At 40.3% G+C, this 27,305-nt stretch overlaps 1 protein-coding gene and 1 long non-coding RNA gene across 5 annotated transcripts in view; one reads left to right on the top strand and one right to left on the bottom strand.

The window, feature by feature from the left end:
• LOC102404433 (fatty acid desaturase 2-like protein FADS2B) overlaps window positions 1–10,750 on the bottom strand; it is a 44,338-nt gene extending 33,588 nt beyond the window's left edge. For 3 of the 4 annotated variants that reach the window (XM_044929106.2, XM_025266040.3, XM_025266041.3), the window contains exon 1: window positions 10,137–10,750. In XM_044929106.2, the coding sequence (XP_044785041.1) occupies window positions 10,137–10,457 (321 nt within the window). In that variant the 5' untranslated portion in view covers window positions 10,458–10,750. The remainder of the gene's footprint in view (window positions 1–10,136) is intronic. The other variant, XM_006080788.4, reaches the window with a different exon arrangement.
• LOC123464996 lies at window positions 6,915–26,216 on the top strand. Its single transcript, XR_006640066.1, has 3 exons — window positions 6,915–7,128; window positions 7,252–7,379; window positions 26,094–26,216. It is a non-coding gene; the product is annotated as an uncharacterized LOC123464996 (long non-coding RNA).
• Window positions 26,217–27,305: the final 1,089 nt, after the last annotated feature.

Genomic DNA, 27,305 nt, shown 5'->3' on the forward strand with positions numbered 1-27,305 from the left:
GCAACCAAGACTGCCTATGCAAATCACATCTATCAGAATTTCCCTTTTAGTTCTTGATCAAGGACCAGGGGACAGAGACACTTGAATTAAGTTATTTCCAAGGAAAGACAAGTTAAAGTTGGTGATGATAACAAACGTCTAAGAGAGCATGGGAGCAAAGCCCTTGAACCCTTAGTTGTCTAAAGTGGCACTTTCTTGGCTAAGTTTATCACTGAAGAAGCCTTAGCACTCTTTCAAAACAAAAACAAAAAACCATAGCATTTTCTGTAGGGGCTGGAGACAGGCACAAAATAGAGCTGACCAACTATATTTTTTCCAACTCCATTCCCATGTTAAGTAGTAACTCCAAGTGGCTATGAGAAGCAGTGTTGTTTCTCATGTCCTGCTTAAGTTTGGAATGAAGAGATAGACTTTTTTTTTCCTCCAGGGATTTAAACTGCTTTAGGGGGAAGGAGGCTTCTCCAAGAGTAAGATACTGGACTTCTTGCTATTATGGCTTTGAGAATAGGAATGATTAATATGAAGAAAAATAACCAAGGTTTTAATTTGAATATGTGGAACCCATACACAATACCCTGGAGTGGTGGTGTTGCGTAGTGCTTATTAGGAAACTGGATCCCCGAGCAGCCTTCCTACACCTAAGTTCTACACTTGCTGTGTAATTGTGGACAAGTCTCTTGACCAGTCCATGCTCCTGTTTTCTCTTCCTTAACATGGGAGTGACGGTAATAGCTACTCAATTTATAAAGTTATTATAAAAATTAAGTGAATTGATTAGAATCTGAGTGGTTTATAGTAAATTCTCAAACATATTAGTTCTCTTTCCTATATGTATACCTCTAGGCTTCCCTGGTGGCTCAGATGGTAAAGAATCTGCCTGCAATGTGGGAGACCCCGGTTAGATCCCTGGGTTGGGAAGATCCCCTGGAGGAGAGAAAGGCAAGCCATTCCAGTATTCTTGCCTGCGGAATTCCATGGACAGAGGAGCCTAGTGGGCTACAGTCCACGGCGTTGCACAGAGTTGTACATGACTGAGCGACTAAGACACACCTGGATAAGAGCTACCTGCCTTCCTTCTCTTCAGTAAAATATAACAGTTCAGAGAGTTTCTTTCCATACTCCACTCAGAGTGAGCTCTGAATTGTTTTAGTGAATACAATGAACCCTCCATCTTCAAAATCTAAAGCAACTTTAGATACATCTAGAACTACATACAAGCCTACACATAAAGCATGTCCATATGTGTAGGCTTGTATGTGCATATATGTAATGGATGAGGTTATTCAGAAGGGTGCAATATCAACTCTTTAGACTCCCTTTTCTAGATTCAGTGATGTAAGAAGGGATTTGTATCTGCTAGAACCAGTCCAGGCTCTACTGTTCATTCTGCCTTTGTACACTTTCTCTGACCCCCTTGGGAAATGCTGCTTTCAAAGATGTGTTTTCATTGTCACATTCAATGACCCTAAAGTTAGTTTACCTAACCAGGATGAGAGTCATTCGGTGATTAACAATGTGACTAAAACATTTCAGGGTGGCCCATACTGAAAAATCATGTTCTGCCTGCTGTTAAGGAAGAGATGAGGGTGAGAAACATTCTGAGGGATCAAGATCAGAGTGTAGAGGAGGGGTGAGGCCCTGCATTTTACTCTGAGCAGTCATCCAGAGCCCTGGAACAGTGTGCTGATGCTAATATTCCTCTGGGTTCACTGTTTCTTCTGTTCTTCAGCAAGATTCACAGGTCAATACTGCGACAACAGAGCCTGAAGACCTACAGAGTTTTCCAGAAGAGTAAGAATTTCCCTGCTGTGTGGAACTCTTTTCATTGTATTAATGGGCAGTACAAAAGCGGCTTAGGTAGTCTTAGAATATTGTTTGAAGGAATTCCCTATTAGAGTCTAGATACTGAGTAAGTTGTGAAATCTCCTTCTCAAAAGACCTTCAAAAATGAGTTATTGTTTTTTTTTTTCAATTAACATTATTTGGCATGTGTGTTCCTCCTGAAGAAAGTCCAGGGGTAAATGAAAGGGAGAGGGAGTAATACCATTTTTTTAGTGTATCCTGTGTACAAGGTGCTCTATGGGCCAACTCATCAATATCAACTTACTTCTGTGAGGTTCTATCATGTTTGTTATACATATAAAGATTCCAAATCTCAGAACATTGCTACAGTAAGTGGGAGAGCCAGGATTTGAACTCAAGGCTATGTGGCTCTAAAGCCAGGAAGCCATAAAGGTCCATTCCAGCCTTAACATGTACAGTTCTTTTCCTGAAAGAAGGATGACACAAGATTGTTTTGGGAGGATGTTAAGATCAGTATATGCATGCTAGGCAGTTAGTAAAGTAAAGTTAGGTTTTAATGACGTGCATCACTTTGTCTGTGGCCCCAATCTACTTCTCCAGGTTTACCTCTCACCATACCCTTCATGCCTCATCTTGTCCAATGGAACTCTCCCTACTCGATAAACATTCCATGACCCTGTATAGTTCTGAAGCTTTGTGATACATACTGCTCCCTTTGCCTTGACTGCTTTCCTCCATTTTTTTTTTTTTTCTGCTTAAAAGTTCCTTCTCATTCTTGAACATCCAGATGAAATATGCCTTCCTAACACAGTCAGGAAAGTTATTTATGATCTCTTCTGGGCTCCCATGACATTTTGTTCCTAAAGCTTTTCAGATGATGTTGCAGTGAATCTTTGTATTCACAAAGGCCTTCTCTAGTGCCTTTTGACTTTTTGGAAGACTGGGAACATGCACTATTGATTAAATTATACCTGATGTTTTTCGCTATGCCTGGAATATGACATGTAATCAAGAGATGTCTGATGAACAAGGAAAGGGTGAATGAATAGAGCAGTATATGACTTCTCTAAAAAGGAGAAAGTTGAGAAGTATTGAGTTCAAAGGATATGGGTCTTAAGCACTGCTGTCTCTTCCCCAACCTCAGCATCTCTATTATCTGACCTTTTATCATCTCTCATTTTTGTCTGTTATCTTTTGATTCACTTCTCAACCATCATCTCTGTTTCCTAACCTATTCATAAATTTATACTGTAGCTCTTCTTAACACTGATTATTTCCCAAACAGTATCAACACAGAGGAAAGATGTAATTATCTTTGCTTTCACAGTGACTTTGGAAATCCTGCTGATTTTTTGCTGTTATTTAAAGGGGGCTGGATAGATGTCCATTATTGGAAGAGCAGTATGATCCCTAGTGGGAGAGACAAGTATGTAAAGTGAGAAAGCCTGAGAAGGATCATGTCCTTACATCTTAACTACTGTATACAGGCTGTGCCCCACATCAAGGCACTTGGCCTAGAGGGCATGTGTGGGTTGAAATTCAGGAGACACTCCATTTGCCAAATATTGTTCTGCAATCAATCAAAGTGTGTGCCTATTAAATTTACACCAAAATACAGTATAGGGAGCAGTGCAGTATGTTGTTTATATTGGGAAATTTGCTTAATCTCTGAAGCTTCGATTTGTTTTCTAACTGTGGACACTACTTAGTCTGCTCCATAGGCTCATTTATTCAGTCATTACAAAACCTTGCTCAAGACTTAGCCTAGCATCAAAGAGCTTAAGCTTTGGAATCAGATGCCATTAAATGATGATATTTTTAAATTATTATTATTTGGTTCATCTGAAGTGGGTTGAAACTTCCCCAAATTCAGAAAAATAAAACACCCACCCATGGTGAATATATGTATATAGTCACAAAACAATATAACTAGGACATAGATGTTGATTTACTTATCTCAAAAAGCTCACAAGGGACTTCCCTGTCAGTCTGGTAGTTAAGACTCCATGCTTCCAATGGAGGGTGTGGGTTCCATCCCTGTCGGGCAACTAAGGTCCTACCCACCTTGCAGCACAGCCAAAAAAAAAAAAAAAAAAAAACAACAACAACAAAAAAACTCACCAGAATATTCAATACCCAACCAGGGACACCCATTCCTATACCTTTGGTTAGTTCCTCTTCTAGTTCCTTCTCAGATCTCACCTGTTTCAAGGCAAATGCTAAATCAAGGTCCCTCGCATTTCTGGGAGATCACAAGTTTTGAGCAGGCTGATTTATGGGGAGAATATAGTCTTTGCCTTCGTTGTGGAAAAGAGCCACTTTGGAGTGGAGAATGTTTACGTGAAGTCACCAAGATTCCCCTCCACCCACACAGATAAACAGAGAGTTATTATTATTATTATTTTTTGCAATAACTCACTCTATCGTTTGAGAACTTTCCTTAGTTGAGATTTTTTCCTGTGATATACTTAATTAAGCTCCAGGCCAGACTCTCTCTATCTCCACTGTCCTCACCAAACCTGCTCATCTTCCTGGCTTCATTATCTTGTAATGGCAACTGCCACCCACCTACCTACATAAGGCATCCATCAGACAGTTCAGACTCCTTACTCCTGCTTACTTACCCAGCCACTTATCCCCTATTATAAATTATGTCTCCTGGTTACCCATCCTCTCTTCCTCATTTCTGTTGTCAGTGCCTTATTCAGGACTTCAGCATGTTCCCTGGACTCCTTCCTTCATTTTGACTCTTTTTTAAAAAAATTATTTTACATGGGACTATAGCCTATTAACAATGCTGTGATAGCTTCAGGTGGACAGCAAAGGGACTCAGCCATACGGATACCTGTATCCATTCTGCCTTGACTAACGCTTCCTGATCCTCAACCTTTACTTAACCACCAGGCTGATGTTTGAAAAAGAGTCCCTCTTCATGGCCATTGTCACCCATTAGCCCTTTAAGTGCACTTGTCTCTTTGCTCTTGTACCTATTTTTCAACTTGAAGCATCATTCAAATGAGAATCAAATTAAAATTTAATTTTAAAGTAAAAAAATGTTGACAGCCCACAAAAGATGCAGCTATTACTGATGACAACTTTCCTTTTGCAAACAGCTAGGCTTCCTTGTAGGATTGGGTGTAGGGAGGGATGCTGGGCTAGAGAAGTTTCATTACCTGCAGTGGGAGGAGAGAAAGACCTACAGTGATGGTGAAATCCAGAGTCCTTCGCTCAGACTCAAGACCCTTTCTCCCCCTCCTCCTTCTCTTGTCTCTTTACTTCCCACACCCTTCATCCTCTCTTCCTCCTTCCCCTCTTCTCATCCTCAAGCCATCATATCGACCAGGATTGTGCTAAGCAAAGGATGTGGCCAAGTTGGGACACAAATTCTGCTCGTGCTTATTCACGATGTGAACCTGATCTGTATTCCACCTCTGTACACATCCTCTCTTGCCCCGCCCCAGCCTTGCTTCTGTTGATTCCACGTGAGTCTTTTGGACTTGCACACAGCTCTAACCTCTTCCGCCTTGCAGTCTTCCAAGCAGTTGAAACACATTTTGCTATATTTCCTCTAGGCTTTTGTCATCTTTTTCCTGTCATATTGGATTTTTACTCTGATGAAGAGATTGAGTTTCTCAGTGTCCCTCTCAGAGCACGATGTTCAGACACAAGGAGGTGGCTGGCTGTGCACATTGGATAATAACCCTGACTTCTTTGTTCTGAACATGTTGCTCCTGTGCATACCTCACAAGATTGTGCTTGCTTCTTTTGTGGAGTCCAGAAATATTGTTGACTTACTTATAAAACTTGGGACTTCCCAGGTGGTGTTAGTGGTAAAGAACCCACCTGTGAATGAAGGAAACATATGAGATGCAGGTTCGATCCCTGGGTAGGGAAGATTCCCCTGGAGGAGGACAGGACAACCCACTCCAGTATTCTTGCCTGGAGAATCGCCAAGGACAGAGGAGCCTAGTGGGCTATAGTCCATAGGGTTGCCCAGAGTCAGACATGACTGAAGAAACTTAGTGCAGCTTAGCATGCAGCATGCTTCATATGGGCATATTGTAATCTATGTAACTAACTCTTCTTGTTGGGCTTATAGGTTGTTTCTGGCTTTTCCTAGGTAAGCTTTTCTAGGTGAGAAGATCTGAGCCTAGACTTTAGTTTTTAGCACTGTGCATTAGTTTTAAACCATATACTTTGAAAATATCAGATAAATAATGTGTGCAGTAACAGGAATTGATGTGCCTGTGTTTTGTACAATAGACTTATTTTTCCTAGTAAAATTCCTTGGACAAAATGACAACTTATCTCAGTAATTACTTATCTAAGTAATACTAAACACCATTTTTTGAATATTTAATCTGTGCCAGGTATAAGAAGAAAACCTTTATTTTATCTCTGCTGACTTTGACAACCATACTAAGATAGAAGTATCATTATCCCACTTTCTAGATAAAGGAGCTGAGGCTCCAAGGCTTCAGCAAGCTCCTCAGCACATTCCTAGTAAGTGGTGGAGCCCAGATGGAAACCACACCCATTTCATTTTCAAATTTGTACTCTTAGTCATTAGACTGGACACCTAAAAAAGTTTTAGAATGATTGACCACATGAATGACTGAATGAATGAGTGACCCTATGAAACAAGCTACCTTGGTATCATTATGTACTTTTCATGAGAAGGATGGAGGCTTGGAGAAGAGTTTCTGTGTAAATAAGGAAAGATGCCCCACTCTGGGCAGGTGTAGCTATGGGCCAGGGCTTGTGCACAGAGATCATATGTTGGTGCACATTTGCCTTTCAGGGCACAGCCTGCAAACACTTTAGGCTGTAGAGAGAGAGCGTCTGACCTCAGGTTCTCTGACTTCATGTTCTTTCCTCCTTCTCAAGAGTCATGCGGTTTCTCCACCACATACTCCTCTGTTCCCAGTTGGCAACAAACAATCAGGATTTCTAAGCAGGTGGTAAACAGGAAATGTGACTCACACCTCTGAGTCTATGGTGGTGTGATATGAATAACAATAGCTATGATTTAATGAAAAGTGCATCTGGTATTATGCTAAACACTTTACAAACTTTAGTCTCATTTCCTAATTAGATGTGTAAGGCTGTTCCCATTATGCAGATGATGAAGCTGAGTTCCAGAGCATTTCAGGGACTTTCCCAGGCTTGTATAACCAGTATACCACACCTCAGACTCCATGTACTCTGAGTGGCCATGGAATACCGTGGTTGTCAGAATTCTCCTGGCACCCCTTTCATTCATCTCTAGCCATCCTCTGGAGACTTTTCTCTGAACATTCTGGATCTGCCTTCTAAAAGTCCAGGGTACATGACTGATCACACTTAGGGTGTTCATCCTTAAGACACAAATCCTGAGGTGTTGTGGGTATTTTCCCATAAGGTTCTGATTGTTTCTATTTTATTAATTAATTCTTCCTTGTTGACTAGAATTGGATGCAGAATCATGGTCTTTCTCTAACTTCTGGAAGATAAAAACTCACCAGCAAATTGCAAATTCATCAGCTGAGCTGCTTTCTGCAAGCAATGTCTACCAGTTACATGCAAGATGGTTGAAGGTACATATTTTCTAACATATCTTCTGAGCTGATTCTGTGACTTGTGTTAGAAAAGCATCGTCCATATTTCCTTTGTGTTGTGGAGATGAGATCTGTGGTGTTTTTTCCTCTTTTTTGCCACTTTATTTTTTTTTTTAATTGAAGTAGGACTGCTTTACAGATTTTTGTGGTTTTCTGTCATTCATCAACAAGTATTTTTCCCCTTTATTTTTGTTAATTTTTCTCCCGATTCTTACACAAATGCCTGTAACTTGGCTTCTTCTATCCTCAGCTCTCTGGCTTCCTAGGGTCTTCCTGACACATGTGAGAATCCCATCATGGACTACAAGCTCATGCACACTTTCCCAGGAAAAGGTTGAGCTTTGTTTTAAAAACATAAGATTAGACCAGAGTGGTGGGGATGTGGAAGGGTCTGCTCAGAAAGGCATTCCCCTGACTGCAGAATCAAGATGAGAAGATGGTAGAAGACCCTGATTAGACAGAGAAGTTGAGAAATTAGGGGGAAATGAGAATCGGGGAAAGAAGATGTTGCTAGTGTCAAAAACCAAAATCTTCCTTACTTTGCAAACTTGCCATATGTTTGTGTATTCTGTTTTTATCTGTCAGGTAACACTCACAGAGCAGAGCTTCATGAATCAGTATTTTTAATCCTATGCTTTGAAACCAGTTGGAAAAATTATATACTAACATGAAAACAATAAGCGAAAGTGAAAGTGAAGTTGTGTCCGACTCTTTGCGACCCTGTGGACTGTAGCCCACCAGACTCCTCTGTCCATGGGATTCTCCAGGCAAGAATACTGGAGTGGGTTACCATTTCCTTCTCCAGGGGATTTTCCCAACCCAGGGATTGAACCCAGGTCTCCCGCATTGCAGGCAGACGCTTTAACCTTGGAGCCAGGGTAACATAAAAATAATCTGTTTAAATTTCTACTCTATAATATGCTAATTTTCTGATCTTGAATTAGTTTATTTAACACCTTTTATTCTCCATTTCCTCATGTGTATAATATGGAGAAAAAGTTCCTAATTGGGCTAAAACCAACTTTCTTATAGAATATTTTAGAAGGGATTCCTAAATGTATTTAAGGATTGAGAAATATCCCTCTTCAATATTAAATGGGAATTTTATTTTTAAGATCAGCTATAAAGGGCTTTATGGTAAAAAAAAACCTATCTGATTTAAAAATTTGTCACTGTTATTTGTGGACTGTGAGATACATTATTTTCATGTTTTAGCATCAGTTTTTTCATCTTTAATATGGGAATACCATTCACTTTCCTTATGGTGAGGTTTAAGTGAGGTCATGCCTTTGAATGTGTCTATGGTATCTTAAGGTTTCCCAAGTGGTGCTAATGGTAAAGAGCACTCCTGCCATTGCTAGAGAGGTAAGAGATACAGGTTCAATCCCTGGGTCAGGAAGATCCCCTGGAAAAGAGCATGGCAACCCACTTCAGTATTCATGCCTGGAGAATCCCAAGGACAGAGGTGCCTGGTGGGATGTGGTCCATAGGGTCGCAAAGAGTTGAATGTGGCTGTATGGATGTGAGAGTTGGACTGTGAAGAAAGCTGAGCACCGAAGAATTGATGCTTTTGATCTGTGGTGTTGGAGAAGACTCTTGAGAGTCCCTTGGACTGCAAGGAGATGCAACCAGTCCATTCTAAAGGAGATCAGTCCTGGGTGTTCTTTGGAAGGACTGATGCTAAAGCTGAAACTCCAATACTTTGGCCACCTGATGCGAAGAGGTGACTCATTTGAAAAGACTCTGATGCTGGGAGGGATTGGGGCAGGAGGAGAAGGGGATGACAGAGGATGAGATGGCTGGATGGCATCACCGACTCAATGGACTTGAGTTTGAGTGAACTCCGGGAGTTGGTGATGGACAAGGATGCGTGGCGTGCTGCGATTCATGGGGTTGCAAAAAGTCAGACACGACTGAGCGACTGAACTGAACTGAACTGAAAGCTACTTAACATATGTGATGCATGGTATTTTAGGCATCCACTGAAAGTCTATTTTTTTAGCTATTTTGGTGGAGGAAAGTTATGAGGAAAAACAGTGAAGGAAAGTGGTTAAGACTGAAAGTTCAGAAAGATAAGTGTTTTGAATCTGAGATGTGCTGGCTGGGTGAACTTGGGTCAGTCACTTAACCACTCTGATTTCAGTTACTTCTTCCATAAAAGTGGGCTGTATTACCTGTATCACACTGAATGAACTACAGGACAAAAAAGAACTCTACAAAGTCTAAAAGCCTGTGTCACTGTACGCTTTAAACATTGTTCGACATTTTGATGCTCGCCAGATGAGTTGCTGTCTATTTCATGCACTCCAGTTGTAGGAGTCTGAGAAATTTCTACTTGGGTGAGGACTTCTTTTCCAGATTTTACTCACCTATTTGTAATTTTCTTCTTATAAGACAATAACTACATTTCAAAACAAAACAAAACAAAAAACCATAATGCCAAGAACAAAAACTAAAACCTGAAATACACATAGTATCTACTGTCAGCATCTGAGCCCACCCCAAAGCTAGTGCAAATAATAGCTAGATAATAGCTAGATAATAGTAGCTAGATCTTGAGGCTTAATTAGCTTTCAAGGTTTTGCTGGATAGGAATCCTGAAAAAATTGGTTTGGGAGGAGATGAGTGATCATGGAGCTTGAACGCGTACTTGAAATGCTTTTGGAAAGACAGTCAAGGTCCCAGCCACCCAGCAGCTGGAACAGAGAGAGAGAGGGCAGACTTTGAGCTCCTTACCGTGGTGTCTTCCCCAGCGCAATGGTTGAGGACCAGCCGCCCACCGGGATGCCTGTCCGCCCAGCCAGTAACATCGTAGACTTTGCGATTGATCACCAGCCACTGGTCAGTCTCCTGATTGTGTCTCTGGATTTCCTGCCAGGTGTACGTGCTGAGGCTTTTTCTGGGCAAGCCGGACTTCGTGTTTGCCTCCTGCCTTGCAGGGAGCTTGGCTCTCCCACTTGCTCCTGGCTTCCCGTTTGCCTGATGCTTCGCACTCAGGTCTAGCTGGTTCTCATCTACAAGGCTCCCATTGCCCTCAGGCTTTTCTTCAAACGTCATTGTCTTTGTACTTTTAGAATTTCTGACTTGACACCTGGAATTTCTAATTCTCACCTGATTGAACTACAGAATGACCTTTTCCTTCTCCTTTTATTCCATGAAGTAAGAAGCCTACACAGAAAACTTTTTAGCCTACTTGACTCTTGGCAAACCTGATAGTGAACTCCTTCCCAGCTTCTCACTTCTCTGTCCTGAGTCTTTTTTTGTCCTGATGAAGACTGTACTACCTTTCCTTGGACCCAAGAGGATTAGTCTACCTTTCTCTCTTCTCTCTCTCTGCTGGCTGATCTTTCAGCAGCGTTCTTATTCATCATTAAGTGTCTCGTAGTCAAGAGCTGGAGCCAATCACAGCCCAGAGGATGGTGTGGCCTGACCTCTGGGAGGAGGGGCTGGGCTCCTTCTCTGCTGACTGCCTGCACTGGCATCATTCTGGGTCAGGTTCATTAGCTCTCCCGCATTGAAAGGAAGAGTTGTTTTAATTCAACACATAAGCAGAAGCTTGCAAAACCTGTAGGAGGATATGGACGCCTCCTGGAATTGTGAAATGTTCGTTCTTTGTTGTTGTTAAGATTGGAAATTTTCCTTTTATTCTGCTTTTCTCAGATTACTTAAATTTTTTTTTTTTTTTTAATTTGAACTGAAGGATAATTGCTTTACAGAATTTTGTGGCTTTCTCTCATACATCAACAAGAATCAGCCACAGGTACGACCATACCCTTTGCATCTGCCTCCCCATCCCACCCTTTTAGACTATCATAGAATCTCTGTTTGAATTCCCTCAGTCATACAGCAAATTGTTCTTTTGACAGCTGTTATTTCTCCCTAAGGGTTTTACATTTCTGAAAAAAGCATTTTTGACTTAAAAATGTTTGTAACACCCTATTGAGGTTACGTTGGTTTATAACATTATATACATTTCAGGTGTGGAATATTATAATTTAACTTTTGAAACAGTACAGCATGCTCACCACCAAAAGTTTTATTTTCCATTAGTCAGCATACAGGTGACCTTCTTGACCCGTTTTACCGTCCTCCCAACACTTCCACTTGAGTAGCCTCTGCACTGTATGTTTGTTGTTAACATTTCACATTTGTATCCAGAAAGGAGTGAAATCATATGGTAGCTGTCTTTCGCTGCTCGATTTTTTTTCACTTAGTATAATATTCTCAAGAACATGAAGTTGCTCAGTTGTGTCCAAGTCTTTGCAACCCCATGGACTGTAGCCTACCAGGGTCCTCTGTCCATGGGATTTTCCAGGCAAGAATACTGGAGTGGGTTGCCGTCTCCTCCAGGGGATCTTCCCAATCCAGGGATTGAACCTGGGTCTCCCCCACATTGTGGGCAGATGCTTTGCCATCTGAGCCACCAAGGAAGCCCAAATTCTCAAGGGCCATCCCTATTTCCAAAAGTGTGAAGATTTCATCTTTCATTTTAATTATTTTTTTAATGATTTCTGATAATTTTTGTCTGTTTTGTTTTCTTTGTTTTATTCTTCAGTTGGCACTCTGCTTTGGTTTTTTTATTTTTTATTTTTAGCTTTTTAAAAATTGTTTGATTTCTTTTTTGGTTTCTTTAGTTCTCTTGTGTTTTGCTTTGTTTTTGGTTCTGTTTTCATTTCTTTTGTGTATATATCACTTTGTTCTTGTTTCTATTTACAATTTGGGGTTTTGTCTTTTCTTTCTTTTTTCCTTTTCTTTAATTCTCATTGTGGTTTTCATTTGCATTTCCCTGATGACTAATGATGTTGAGCATCTTTTCATATATCTGTTGGCCACCTGCATATCTTCTTTGGAAAAATGTCTATTCATTTATTGTGCGCATATTTTAACTGGGTTGTTTGTTTTTTGGAGGTTGAGTTATATGAGCTGTTTATGTTGTTTGGATCCCTTTTTGCTCATATCATTTGTAAATATTGTCTTTCATTCAGTAAGTTGTCTTTTTTGTTTTTTTGGTGGTTTCCTTTGCTGTGGAAAGCTTTTAAGTAGGTCCCATGGGTTTATTTTTGTTTATTTATTTTATTTTTCACTGTGCTTGGTCTTCATTGCTGAGCATGGGCTTTCTCTAGTTGCAGTGAACAAGGGGTAGTCTTTGTTGAAGTGGCTTCTCTTGCTGTGCAGTATGGACTCTAGGAACACAGGCTTTAGCAGTTTTCTTGTAGACCCTAGAGTGTGGGCTCAGTAGTTGTGGTGTAGTGTGGCTTAATTATTCCATGGCATGTGGGATCCTCCTGGACAAGGGATTGAATTTGTGTCCCCGGCATCGGCAGGTGAACCCTTAACTGCTAGATCACAAGGGAAGTCTCCTATGTGTTTAGTTTTGCTTTTATTTCTTTTATGCTGTTCAGTTGCTCAGTCATGTCCAACTCTTTGTGACCCCATGGACTGCAGCACACCAGGCTTCCCTATCCTTAGACATCTCCTGGAGCTTGCTCAAACTCATGTCCATTGTACATGTGTACATGTATGCTTACCCAAGTTTATGCCCAAGTTCAAGAAGAATGAAAGCAGAGAAGCCAGTTGAGAAGCTCTTGCAGTACTCCAAGGGAGAGGTGATGATGGATCGCATGTGAGGAGTGGCAGTAAAAGTGGAGAGATTGTGCAAATGAACTTATTCTTTAAGATTCTTCTCTGATATATTGCTTTTCTAACAAGGAAAAATGGAGAAGGCAATGGCACCCCACTCCAGTACTCTTGCCTGAAAAATCCCATGGACAGAGGAGCCTGGTAGGCTGCAGTCCATGGGGTTGCTAAGAGTCAGGCATGACTGAGTGACTTCACTTTCACTTTTCACTTTCATGCATTGGAGAAGGAAATGGCAACCCATTCCAATGTTCTTGCCTGGAGAATCCCAGGGACGGGGGAACCTGGTGGGCTGCCGTCTATGGGGTCGCATGGAGTCGGACACGACTGAAGCGACTTAGCAGCAGCAACAAGGAAAAAAGTTGAATTTTTAAAAGCCAGGTCCTTAGTCCATGTAGCTATTTCCCCATACTCCAACAATACCCAATGATTAATCCCATCAGAACCCTCATTAGGTTGAATCACATATAATTGCTGTTTTTTAAACATCAAGCCAGTCAAATATAATTAGTGCCTTATGGCTCAGTATAAGAAACAAAATTCATCTGAACATGCTCACAATGAGCATCTATTTTGTGCCAGCCTTGTGCTGGTTCCTACAACATTGTATGTGTTCATTTTAATCATCTGAGTTTCACCCAGGGACACTTACTAAGGACCATGACCTTTATATCTAACCACCTATACAGTGACTGGCAAATTTTAATAGAAAGAGCCCTATTTGTACAGAAGAAGCAAGGTTGGGGTCCTTGGCAAAGCTAGAAATAAAAGAATCCACAAAGATAGTGGTTTGGGGATGGCTTTTTCTGGTTCAAAATGATAGTGTCCTCATGGTTGGCAATTGACTGAAGAGATAAAGGATTGGCAGGAATAGAAAAAATTCTATAACTCCTACTAAAACAAGGGAGCATTGGTCTCATCTCTTGAGCCAAAGTCTTAAGAATACACAGGAAATAATTCTAAAGTTGGAATTTAGCTGTCTCTGTGGTGTGATGTTGTTTTTGAGATTGGTTCGTGCTTTGGAACATTATTCTGAAAGAATGAAGTTGGATTCTGGTTTATACACTCCAAGTAGAACCAAGTAGAGTTGGTAATTCATGGTGGAGTATATGATTCTGTAAAAACAGCACGTGGTTTTTTGAAGAATGGAATTTCCTCAGCTAAGTCTATGGCATCTACCATGACCTTATCAGTAACCTAATGTACGTGATCTTTGAACTTACTCCTTTGCACCGTGGGCCACGTCCAAACCACAATATTTGTGGTATGATGATAAACAAAATGGGGTCTCCTCTCACAAGTAAAAGAAAAACCCCAGGAACAGCACATTTATTCGAAATGATGGTGATAATGATTTGACAATGGTAACAATAATAAAACATTTATTAAGCACCAAAGATGTGCCAGCAGTATTCTAAACCCTTCATGTGCATTAGAAAAGTTAATCCTCACAACACTCCTATGGGACAAGCACTAAAAGCTTTAGTAACTTGCCCTTATTTTCACAGCTCACAGTGGCAGGACTGGAAAATCACTTACACAATGACTAGTCTTCTAGCCATAGTTACACTTCTCAACCATGAAACTTCCTTCTGCTGCACAAAAACTTTGTTTCTATAGTATGCTTTGTTTGAGAATCTTCTTACTTTACCTGGCCAGGACAACGTCTATATATCTATTAAGACTCATTTAAGGAAAATGTGGAGATTTCTTTAAGTCTCTTGTGTTTTCTTGGTACTTAGAATATTTCGCTACACACTAATGTTCATTATGTGCCTGTTTGCATTCACTGCTAATCTCTACACAATTCTTGCTTCTTTAATCCTTGGCACCAGGTCAATGCATAATAAATGTTTTATGAGTGAATAATGAAAGAATGACTATAAGAGCTTAATTATTTGAGCAATGCCAAAATTCAGACAATAAGCAGCCCAAATGAATTGTCCTCAGAGAAGTGCTGTTGCTGCTGCTGCTGCTGCTAAGTCGCTTCAGTCGTGTCCGACTCTGTGCGACCCCATAGACCGCAGCCCACCAGGCTCCCCCGTCCCTGGGATTCTCCAGGTAAGAGCACTGGAGTGGGTTGCCATGTCCTTCTCCAATGCATGAAAGGGAAAAGTGAAAGTGAAGTCGCTCAGTCATGTCCGACTCTTCGTGACCCCATGGTCTGCAGCCCACCAGGCTCCTCTGTCCATGGGATTTTCCAGGCAAGAGTACTAGAGTGGGGTGCCATTGCCTTCTCCGAAGTGCTGTTGAAATGTATTTAATTGTCTATCCATCATCTCTTTCTAATAGTATTGCCCCAGCCTCTGATGATGTAGTTCAGTTGGAGCAACTCTGTCTCTGTAATGTGACCCTTCTCTTCTAAACCACAGAGGATGATTCAGGAGAGCTACTCAACTCCAGCTGAGCCAGAGAACTTCTTTTGGAATTAGCTATTATCTTGAATGGAGGATATGTAAATTTAAAAGCTATTGACCACAGTTGCTCTCCACCACTTGGACCAGGAAGCCCAAAGGCTTATCTGTGGCAAGTGCAAAAAGTGAGACTAAAAAAAGTCAAGATATAAATTCAGGAAAATTTCCTGGATAGATCTCTTGTAGTATTCCAGCAACAGGCTCCATGAGAAAATAATCATTTTTATTGAGTCCACTATCATATTCTCAAGTCTAGCAGAATAGGCATTTAATAATTATTGTTCAATGAATAAGTAGGCAGGGTCCTATAAAGATGAAATACCTGGAGGAAGGAAAAGGGCAGCAGGTCTAGTTCTTATATCATGCAGAATTGTGATTGATTGCCATAGTTGATGCCATTATTTGAACTTAGAATCTTACGTTCTGAAAAATGTTGCAAACATTTACTTGGGTGGATTAGATAATCATGAGTTACCTGGAAAGCTTTTGTAAATGTTGAATTCTGGGTATCAGCCTGTGGAAATTCTGATTCAGTTGGTTCAAGATGGGGTTTCCAGATTCTGCATTTTCTAAGTCTCCCAGATGATTTTACTGAACAAATAGGTTTTTAGAGTTACTTGAATTGCCACACCCTATGGTTCATTCATCTCCCACTTCTAGTAGTAGACTCTTTGTTCCATTAAGTGTGTTTTAGATAACATCAATTTGCCATTCATCAGGGACTACTGATGAAAGGATCAAATATATGTAAAGAACATGATTGCTCTGCTTTTAAAATTTCCTGGTGAAAAATCAGTTACCACCATCCTTCAATGAAGAAAACAACAATTCTTACTTTTGGCTCAGAAGTTTCAAGGTACCATCTAATCAGAATGTAAGACAAACCCCGCTTTTATGTGTGAAGGCATGAATCAGTAATATGACAAGGCCAGAGAATGTAGGTTTTTCAAAAACCATATTTTCATCATTGTAAGCTGGTCTCATTTATCCTGACACTTTCTGTTTGCTTTCCACAGACTTAGTTTTATTCAAGATAAACTGGAAGCTGAAACTCTGCCCATAAACATAAATTGTACCATTGTGAATTGTGAATGGGCCTGTAATTAGAGATCCTGAGAGTCATGGTGCTGATGGTTGTTATTCAAACAGGTGGTGCCTAAACTGTGATAAAGCAAATATTAATCAAGACGTCTGGGTTCTAACCCTCATTATTGATTGTTGTTGTTCACTCAGTCGTGTCCAACTCTTTGTGACCCCACTGACTGCAGCACCCCAGGCTTCCTGTCCTTCACTATCTCCTGGAGTTTGCTCCAACTCATGTCCATTGGACCAGTGATGCCATCCTCTGTCTCATCTCATCCTCTGTCATCCCCTTCTCCTCCCACCTGCCATCTCTCCCAGCATCAGGGTCTTTTCCAATGAGTCAGCTCTTCACATCAGGTGGCCAGAGTATCAGAGCTTCAACTTCAGCATCAGTCTTTCCAACTGGTTTGATCTCTTTGCTGTGCAAGGGACTCTCAAGAGGCTTCTCTAAAACCACAGTTCAAAAGCATCAATTCTTTGGTGCTCAACCTTCTTTATGGTCCAACTCTCATATCCATACATGACTACTGGAAAAATCATAGTTTGACTATATGGACCTTTGTTGGCAAAGTGATGTCTCTGCTTTTTAAAACACTGTCTAGGTTTGTCATAGCTATTCTTTCAAGGAACAAGTATCTTTTACTTTTGTGGCTGCAGTCATCATTTGCAGATTTTGGAGCCCAAGGAAATAAAATCTGTCAATGTTTCTGCTGTTTCCTCCCCTGTTTACCATGAAGTGATGAAACTGTATGCCATGATCTTCATTTTTTGAATGTTGAATTTTAAGCCAGCTTTTTCACTCTCTTCTTTCACTTTCATCAAGCAGCTCTTTAGTTCCTCTTCTCTTTCTGCCATTAGAGTGATATCATCTGCATGCATGAGGTTGTTATTTCTCCTGGCAATCTTGATTCTGGCTTGTCATTCATCCAGCCTGGCATTTCATATGATATTCTCTGCATAGAAGTTAAACAAGCAGGGTGAAAATATACAGCCTTGATGTACTCCTTTCCCTATTTTGAACCAGTCCATTTCCCCATCCTGTTCTGTTATTTCTTGTCGTACATACAGGAGGTGGGTAAAATGGTCTAGTATTCCCATCTCTTTAAGAATTACCCACTTGTTATGATCCACACAGTCAAAGGCTTCCGTGTAGTCAATGAAGCAGAAGTATATGTTTTTCTGGAATTCCCTTGCTTTATCTATGATCCAACAGCTTTTGATAATTTGATCCCTAGTTCCTCTGCCTTTTCTAAATCCAGCTTGTACATTTGGAATTTCTTGGTTCACATACTGCTGAAGACTTGCTTGAAGGATTTTGAGCATTACCTTGCTAGCTTGTGAAATGAGTGCAATTGCACAGTAGTTTGAACATTGCTGATTAGCTGGATGCATTGCACAACCATTTTTTCTTTTTGGCGTCTCCATGTCTTCATATCACATTGTGTGATGCATTAATGTTGTTCTCAAAAACTCAGTGATCCCAAAGAATACTGAATTAGAAATCAAAAGCTATTTTTTGGCTGATCATTGAACATTGCATTGGATAATATCTGAGATTTTTTTCCAGCTCTTAGATGAAAAGAAGCCCTGTCTGTTTTCCTTGCTCTGGTAAAGTTAGGTCTTCACTGTTCTCCCTTAACCATAGACATAGTGTACTTCTGATTCTGCTCTATTGCGTATGGGATTAAATCTTCAGATAATATGAGATTTCATAACAAATGCTTGTCTCTGTTTTATATCAGATTAAATCTTCAGATAATATAACATTTCATAATAAATATTTATCTCCTGTGAACATGTGTGCCAATCATCCTGCTAGGCGTTCTTAGATGATGTGCAGTGCCAAGCCTTGTGCCTGATTTCAGTGTTATCCCTGATTGTTCTTTCTCACCTGATGAGTGTCCTTAGGTCTTTAATTCTAGGTGCACTCATTTATCTTTTGATGTGCTGTTTACATTCTTGTATCATTTACATAATCTTTAAGTCTGGTGATAATTGCAAAGTCTGCTAAGTAAATTCTCATGAAGGGCAAAAGGTGATTTCTGAATGTCTAACAAACTCTTCAGGTGAAAAACTAAAGACCCAAACTGTGCTTTTCTAAGAAGCATTTGCTGTTGCAAGTGGCAGATTCATGTCTTTGCATTCAGTACTGCAGTTGACCTTCTGATTCTCATAGATGTTTTTACCTTTTATTGCACAACTGCTGTGTTCCAAAATGTTAATTGCAATTTCTCAGTCAGTCTTAACAGTTGATCCTTAGCCCCATTGCAGATGAGTTTCAGCATAGATATGAACAGCTCAAAGTCACATAGCTGGAAAGTGACTCAATTAGGATTTGAACTTGGTTGTGGTTGGCTTCATAGCTGAAGCTCTTTCTGTTTTGACACAGTGTTATTCCACTATGACTAATTTTGTTACATACCAGTTTATTGTCAACCTGCATCCTAATGACCCTCCGACTTTCCCCCTGAGTTTGAGCAGAGCCATTGGATATTTCAGAAAGGAATCTTTCTTCAATTTCTGACATCTATGGGAAAACAAACAAACAAACAAACAAACAAACAAAAAACCCAACCAAGTAAAAGTAGAACTACCACATTAACCATTAGTTTTACTCCTGGGTATATATCCAAGGAAAACAAAACCACTAATTCCAAAATGATATATGCACTGGAATGCTCACTGCAACCTTGTTTATAATTGCCAAGCTATGGAAGCAACCTATATGCCCATCCATAGATAGATGAATAGATTAAAATGTGGCATATAGGGGGAATTTTATAATCACAGTTTCAATTTCAATACTGGTGATTAGTCTGTTTATATTTTCTGTTTCTTCATGCTTCAGTTTTGGGAGATTGTTTGTTTCTAAGAATTTGTCCAGTTATTCCAGGTTGTCCATTTTATTGGCATGTTGTTTGTAGTTGGTTGTAATAGTCTCTTATGATTCTTTTCATTTCTAAGGTGTCTGTTGTAACTTCTTTTTCATTTATCTCTTCACCAATTTGAGCCCACTTCCTTTTCTTCTTGATGAGTCTGGCTAGAGGTTTATCAACTTTGTTTTTCTTCTAAAAGAACCACTTTTAGTTTCACTGAGTTTTTCCCTATCATTTTCTTCATTTCTATTTCATTTATTTTTGTCCTGATCTTTTTGATTTCTTCCCTTCTGCTAACTTTGAGTTTTGCTTGTTCTTTCTGTGCACTTAAGTATAATGTCAGGTTTTCTTAGGTTTGTGATTTTTCTTCCTTCCTGAGGTAAGAGTGTATCACTATGGACTTCCCTCTTAGAACTGCTTTTGCTGAATCCTATAGGTTTTAGATGATTCTGCTTTCATTGTCATTTGTCTCCAAGTGTTTTTTGATTTTCTGTTTTATTTCTTCTGTGATCCTCTGGTTGTTTAGTAGCATATTACTTAGCTGCCGCCTGCTTTACACTTTTTTTTTTCCTCTTGTAGTTGATATCTAATCTCATAGTATTGTGGTTGGGGCAGATGCTTGATGTGATTTTGATTTTCTTAAATTTACTGAGGTTTGCTTTGTGGCCCAGCATGTGGTGAATCTTGGAGAATGTTCCCTTGTGCACATGAGAAGAATGTATATTCTGCTACTTTTGAGTGGAATGCTCTATAAGTATCAATTAAGTCTATCTGGCTTAACATGTTATTTAAGGTCTGTGTTTCCTTATTTGTTTTCTGGATGATCTGTCCATTAATGTGTTACTGTCATTTTCCCTTCTCCTATTTTGGCTGTATTTGACTTATGTATTGGGATGCTCTTACAGTGGGTGTGTCAGTTCAGTTCAGTTCAGTTGCTCAGTCGTTTCCGACTCTTTGCGGCCCCATGAATTGCAGCATGCCAGGCCTCCCTGTCCATCACCAACTACCGGAGTTCACTGAGACTCACGTCCATTGAGTTAGTGATGCCACCCAGCCATCTCATCCTCTGTCGTCCCCTTCTCCTCCTGCCCCCAATCCCTCCCAGCATCAGAGTCTTTTCCAATGAGTCAACTCTTCGCATGAGGTGGCCAAAGTACTGGAGTTTCAGCTTTAGCATCATTCCTTCCAAAGAACACCCAGGACTGATCTCCTTCAGAATGGACTGGTTGTATCTCCTTGCAGTCCAAGGGACTCTCAAGAGTCTTCTCCAACACCACAGTTCAAAGGCATCAGTTCTTTGGTGCTCAGCTTTCTTCACAGTCCAACTCTCACGTCCATACATGACCACAGGAAAAACCATAGACTTGACTAGACGGACCTTTGTTGGCAAAGAAATGTCTCTGCTTTTGAATATGCTATCTAGGTTGGTCATAACTTTCCTTCCAAGGAGTAAGCATCTTTTAATTTCGTGGGTGTGTATATGTTTACAATTATTGTATCTTCTTCTTGGGTTGATCACTTGATCATTATGTAGTGTCCTTCTTTGTCTTTTTTAATGGTCTTTATTCTAAAGTCTTGGAAAAGGCGATGGCACCACCTCCAGTACTCTTGTCTGGAAAGTCCCGTGGACGGAGGAGCCCAGTAGGCTGCAGTCCATGGGGTCGCTCAGAGTCGGACAGGACTGAGCTACTTCACTTTCACTTTTCACCTTCATGCATTGGAGAAGGAAATGGCAACCCACTCCAGTATTCTTGCTTGGAGAATCCCAGGGACAGGGGAGCCTGGTGGGCTGCCGTCTATGGGGTCACACAGAGTTGGACACGACTGAAGGGACTTAGCAGTAGCAGTAGCAGTAGCAGCAACATTCTAAAGTCTATTTTGTCTCACATGAGTGTTGCTACTGCACCTTTCCTTTGATTCATATTTGCATGTGATCCCCTTTTCCATTTCTTCACTTGCAGTCTGTATTTGTCCCTAGGACTGAAGTGGATCTCTTAAAGACAACATATATACAGGTCTTGTGTTTTTATCCATTCAGCCGGTCTATGTCTTTTGGTTGGAGCAGTTAATCCACTTATGTTTAAAGTAATTATTGATATCCATGTTCTTATTGCCATTTTTGGTAACTGTTTCAGGTTTGTTTCTGTAGGCCTGTTTTCTTCCTCTTTTGTCCTCTTCTCTTGTGATTTGGTGGCTACATTTAGTGTCATGTTTGTGTTCATTTTTCTTTATCTGTGTGTGTATCTGTTGTATTGGGTTGGCCAAAGTGTTCATTTGGGTTTGTCTGAAGACCTGAATGAACTCTTTGGCCAACCCAATAGATTTTTGATTTCAGGTTGCCATGAGGTTTTGATATAGCAGTCTGCATATAAACAAAGTTGTTTGTCTTTTAATTCTAAATGCATTTCCAATATACTGCATTTCTGCTCTCCTCTATCACAGTTGCTGCTTTTCATATTATATTTGTGTGCAAATGAGTTCACACCTTTCCGGTAGTATGTAGCAATGTGGAGTTTGACCATAATCTAGGTTGAGTGCCGAAGAACTGATGTTTTCAAACTGTGGTGTTGGAGAAGACTCTTGCGAGTCCCTTGGACATCAAGAAGATCAAACCCATCAATCCTAAAGGAAATCAACTCATTGGGAGGGAATGGAGAGGAAATTTTTAAGGAAATCCCTCATTGGAGGGACTGATACTGAAGCCTAAACTCCAATACTTTGGCCCTAATGGAAAGAGCCAAGTTGTTGGAAAAGACCCTGGTGCTGGGAAAGATTGAGGGCAGGAGAAGAAGGGGGAACAGAGGATAAGATGGTTGGATGGCATCATTGACTCAATGGACAGGAGTTTGAACAAACTTTGACAGATAGTGAAGGACAGGGTAGTCTGGCATTCTGCAGTCCATGAGGTCACAAAGAATCAGGCACAACTTGGCAACTAAACAATGGCAACAACTCTGTTTGCCTTTACTGGTGAGCTTTTCCATTTGTAATTTTCTTGTTTCTGGTTGTGATCTTTTGTGTGTGTGTGCTTAGAGAAGTTCCTTTAACATTTGTTTGCAAAGCTGTGATGGTGGTGCTGAATTGCCTTAGTTGTTGCTTGTCTGTAAATCTTTTGATTTCTCCATCAAACTTGAGTGTGAGCCTTGCTGATTAGAGTATTCTTTCTTCTAGGGCCTTTCATTTCATTATTTTAATGTCATGCTGCTCCCTTTTGGCCTATAGTGTTTCTGCTGATAAATCAGCTGATAATCTTATGGCATTTCCCTTGTATATTATCTGTTGCTTTTCCCTTGTTGCTTTTAATAAGTTTTCTTTAAATTTGGTCAGTTTGCTTACTATGTGTCTCAGCATGTTCCTATTTGGGTTTATTCTGCCTGGGACTCTGCTGCCTGGACTTAGGTGAATGTTTCCTTTCTCATGTTAGGGAAGTTTTCAAGTTTTCAAGTTTTCATCTTTCAAGTTTTCAACTTAGGGAAGCTATTATATCTCTTCAAATACTTTTTCAGGTCCTTTCTTAGGTTATTTGTTTAACCTTAACAGCGTGACTTGCCTCATATAGAAAGCATTTTGAGTTGTTGTTCAGTCACATTTGGAGTAAGAATTTAATAAAATTTAAAGACTTTCTCAAAGAAAGGCCACTTTCCTGCTCCCTAGATCAACCTTCTACATTTAAAAAGACTTTCAGTGTTTCCCCTGCCTCTTTGCAATCTCACTCTGGTTTTGTTCCACAACAGACAGAAACCAAAGAACCATGTCCTCTCTAAGACGCAAACTCAGGGGGAGAGCAGCTTTGTAGCTGGTTGCACCTTGGTGTCAGATAATCACTTATAATTCATCTGCATATCTTATCAGAAACGAGTCTAATTATCTTCTCCCTCTACAAATTCTCCAGAGGGAAAACATTTCCCCCCCTCCCTAATAAAAGTAATATATTTGAGCTTAATTTCACCTTGGGGAAGCAGAAGAGAGAGAGAGAAAAAATGTATTTTTTCCTTTTTCATGTAATTAGTTTTTTTTTTTTAAAATCCTGGTTTTCTGATTTTATAGAGAAATATTTAAAGTACTTAGACCCTAAACACAATATGCTATCAGGGAACCCCAGTATGTGTGCAGTGGTGTAAACTAAGTTCTAATTCACATATTTCTTCCTTTGAATTCCATTTCTCCCTATCCAAGCTCACTGGGGCCAGAGGGAGGCTTAACTTAAACTGTATATTATGATGTCATATTACATAACGTTTTATGTGTATGTCTGTGTGTGTCTGTGTGTGTGTAGCTTTAGCATAATGAGGTGGAGAGAAGCGTTTTTTCCCAATCATTTTGCCTAATGTCACCAGCTTAGATGAGTAATTCAGGCCTCTCAATGGCAAATTTTCAGGTGTTCATTATCTGGTTGATTACTTCAGTTTCCCACTACACAGATGTAGACTGAATTAATGAGGTGAACAAGATTACAGACATTATCAAGGGAGTCTTTAAAGATTCTGCTTTGCACTTAAGAGATTAGCAGAGATGTCCAAGATGTGAGTTTGGAGAGACATTTGTTTCTGTGAGATCCATTTCCATCGCCCTGCGTGTGTTATATTTCTCACCTACCTGGTGTGCGAGGAAATAGAATTTTGTGCGGGTGCTGCTTTCATGGGTCAGGGAGCTGGAGATGATCAAATGATTCATTTCAAGGTAAGGGACTGAAATCAAACCCTCTGATTGTCCTCAATTGGAATCTTTTTTTCCCCAGCATGAAGAAAACTGATTTCTGCTAAGCCAGAGCAGTAAGCAGAGAGTAAATCAGGTGAACTGTAACAGCATTGCTGCACAAGGCAGGCAATGTGCCTTGTTCAGATTTGCACCTTCAGTACCATATAGCGGGCAATCAACTGATGGTATGTTTCAGCATCCATAATAGCAATGGCTTCAGCTTAAAAAGCATTTTGAAATGCACCCATGTCTTTAATATTTATTACTTAATACAAGTGCCAGTAGAACAAAGTATGAGTATATGATCCTTATTTTGCAAATAAGGAAACAGACACTGATAATTTAAGAAATTGCTCCAAGTCACAGCTCAGTTCAGTTCAGTTGCTCAGTTGTGTCCGACTCTTTGGAACCCAATGGACTGCAGCACCCCAGGCTTCCCTGTCCATCACCAACTCCTAGAGCTTGCTCAAATTCACATTCATCGGGTCAGTGATGCAATCCAACCATCTTATCCACTGTCATCTCCTTCTCTTCCTGCCTCCAACCTTTCCCAGCATCAGGGTATTTTCCAATGACTCAGTTATTTGCATCAGGTGGTCAAAGTATCGGAGTTTCAGCTTTAGCATCAGTCCTTCTAATTAATATTCAGAACTGATCTCTTTTAGAATGGACTGGTTGGATCTCCTTGCAGTCCAAGGGACTCTCAAGAGTCTTCTCCAGCACCACAGTTCAAAAGCATCAATCTTCAGTGCTCAGCTTTCTTTATACTCCAACTCTAACATCCATATGTGACCACTGGAAAAACCATAGTTTGACTATATGGACCTTTGTTGGCAAAGTAATGTCTCTGCTTTTTAATATGCTGTCTAGGTTGGTCATTGGTCTTCTTCCAAAGAGCAAGCATCTTTTAATTTCATGGCTTCACTCACCATCTGCAGTGGTTTTGGAGCTCCCAAAAGTAAAGTCTCTCACTGTTTCCATTATTTCCCCATCTATTTACCATGAAGTGATGGGACCAGATGCCATAATTTTAGTTTTATGAATATTGAGTTTTAAGACAACTTTTCCACTCTCCTCTTTCACCTTCATCAAGAGGCTCCTTAGCTCTTCTTCGCTTTCTACCATAAGGGTGGTGTTAACTGCATATCTGAGGTTATTGATATTTCTTTTGCCAATCTTGATTCCAGCTTGTGCTTCATCCAGCCTATCATTTCACATGATGTATTCTGCATATAAGTTAAATAAACATGGTGACATAGGTAAATAAGCCACCTTACTGTACTCCTATCCCAATTTGGAACCAGTCTGCTGTTCCATGTCCAGTTCGAACTTGCTTCTAGGCCTGCAAACATTTCCCAGGAAGCAAGTGAAGTGGTCTGGTGTTCCCATCTCTTCAAGAATTTTACACAGTTTAATGTGATCCACACAGTCAAAGACTTTGGCACAGTCAATAAAGCAGAAGTAGATGTTGCTCTGGAACTCTCTTGCTTTTTGATGATCCAACAGATGTTGGCAGTTGGATCTCTGGTTCCTCTCCCATTTTAAATCTAGCTTGCATATCTGGAAGTTCACAGTTCACATACTGTTGAAGCCTCACTTGGAGAGTTTTGAGCATTACTTTACTAGCATGTGAGATGACTGCAATTGTGTGGTAGTTTGAGCATTCTTTGGCATTGCCTTTCTTTGGGATTGTAATGAAAACAAACCTTTTATAGTCCTGTGGCCACTGCTGAGTTTTGGAGACATACAGCAGGTATTTATTAGTACCTATGAGGGCTGGCAAAAGCTCTTCCATATTTCAGTTGATTCTTCTTGTTCTGCCTCTGCTGCCCTCATTTTTCTGTAAAGTTTGAAAGAAACATGAACGAATGAATGAATGATGGCTGGGGTAATATACCATGGCTCCAGATTGGAGAGATTACCTTGGCAATCTTATTTAACTTTTGCTGAATTAATAGCACCCTGCTTATCTAACTTCTTTGCAGAGTACCTCAAGCAATATGCCAGCATGGATGACTCACAAGCTGGAGTCAAGATTGCCAGGAAAGTATTAGCAGCTTCAGATATGCAAATGATACGACTTTAATGACAGAAAGTGAAGAGGAACCAAAGAGCCTCTTGATGAAGGTGAAAGAGGAGCGTGAAAAAGCTGTCTTACAGCAAAAGAGACACTGATGTATAGAACAGTCTTATGGACTCTGTGAGAGAGGGAGAGGGTGGGAAGATTTGGGAGAATGGCATTGAAGCATGTAAAGTATCATGTGTGAAACGAGTTGCCAGTCCAGGTTCGATGCACAATGCTGGATGCTTGGGGCTGGTGCAGTGGGACGACCCAGAGGGATGGTGTGGGGAGGGGGGAGGGAGGGGGGTTCGGGATGGGGAACACATGTGTGCCTGTGGCGGATTCATTTTGATATTTGGCAAAACTAATACAATTATGTAAAGTTTAAAAATAAAATAAAATTAAAAAAAAAAAAAAAAAGAAAAAGCTGTCTTAAAACTCAACATTGAAAAAATGAAGATCATACCATCTGATCCTATCATTTCACGGCAAATAGATGGGGAAAATGTGGAAATCATGTCAGATTCCATTTTATTGGGTTCTGAAATCCATGTAGACAGTGACTGCAGCCATGAAATTAAAAGATGCTTGCTCCTTGGAAGAATAGCTATGACAAACCTAGACAGTGTATTAAAAAGCAGAGACATCACTTTGCCGACAAAGGTTCATCTAGTCAAAGCTATGGTTTTTCCAATAGTCATATATGGATGTGAGAGTTGGACCATGGAGAAGACTGAGCACCAAAGAACTGACAATTTCAAACTGTAGTGCTGGAGAAGACTCTTGAGAGTCCCTTGGATTACAAGCAGATCAAGCCTGTGAATCCTAAAGGAAATCAGCCCTGAATATTCATTGGAAGCACTGATGCTAAAGCTGAAACTCCAATACTTTGGCCACCTGATGTGAAGAGCTGACCCAATGGAAAAGAACCTGATGTTGGGAAAGACTGAAGGCAGGAAGAGAAGTGGGTGACAGAGGATGAGATTATTGGATTGCATCACTGACTCAATGGACTTAAGTTTGAGCAAGCTCAAGGAGGTAATGAAGGACAGAAAAGCCTGGTGTGCTGAAGTTCATGGGGTCACAAGGAGTTGGACGCAACTTAGTGCTGAACAACAACAGTCACTAAGTGAAA

Source organism: Bubalus bubalis, chromosome 16 (genome assembly GCF_019923935.1).
Source record: "Bubalus bubalis isolate 160015118507 breed Murrah chromosome 16, NDDB_SH_1, whole genome shotgun sequence".
NCBI classification, from domain to species: Eukaryota; Metazoa; Chordata; class Mammalia; order Artiodactyla; family Bovidae; genus Bubalus; species Bubalus bubalis.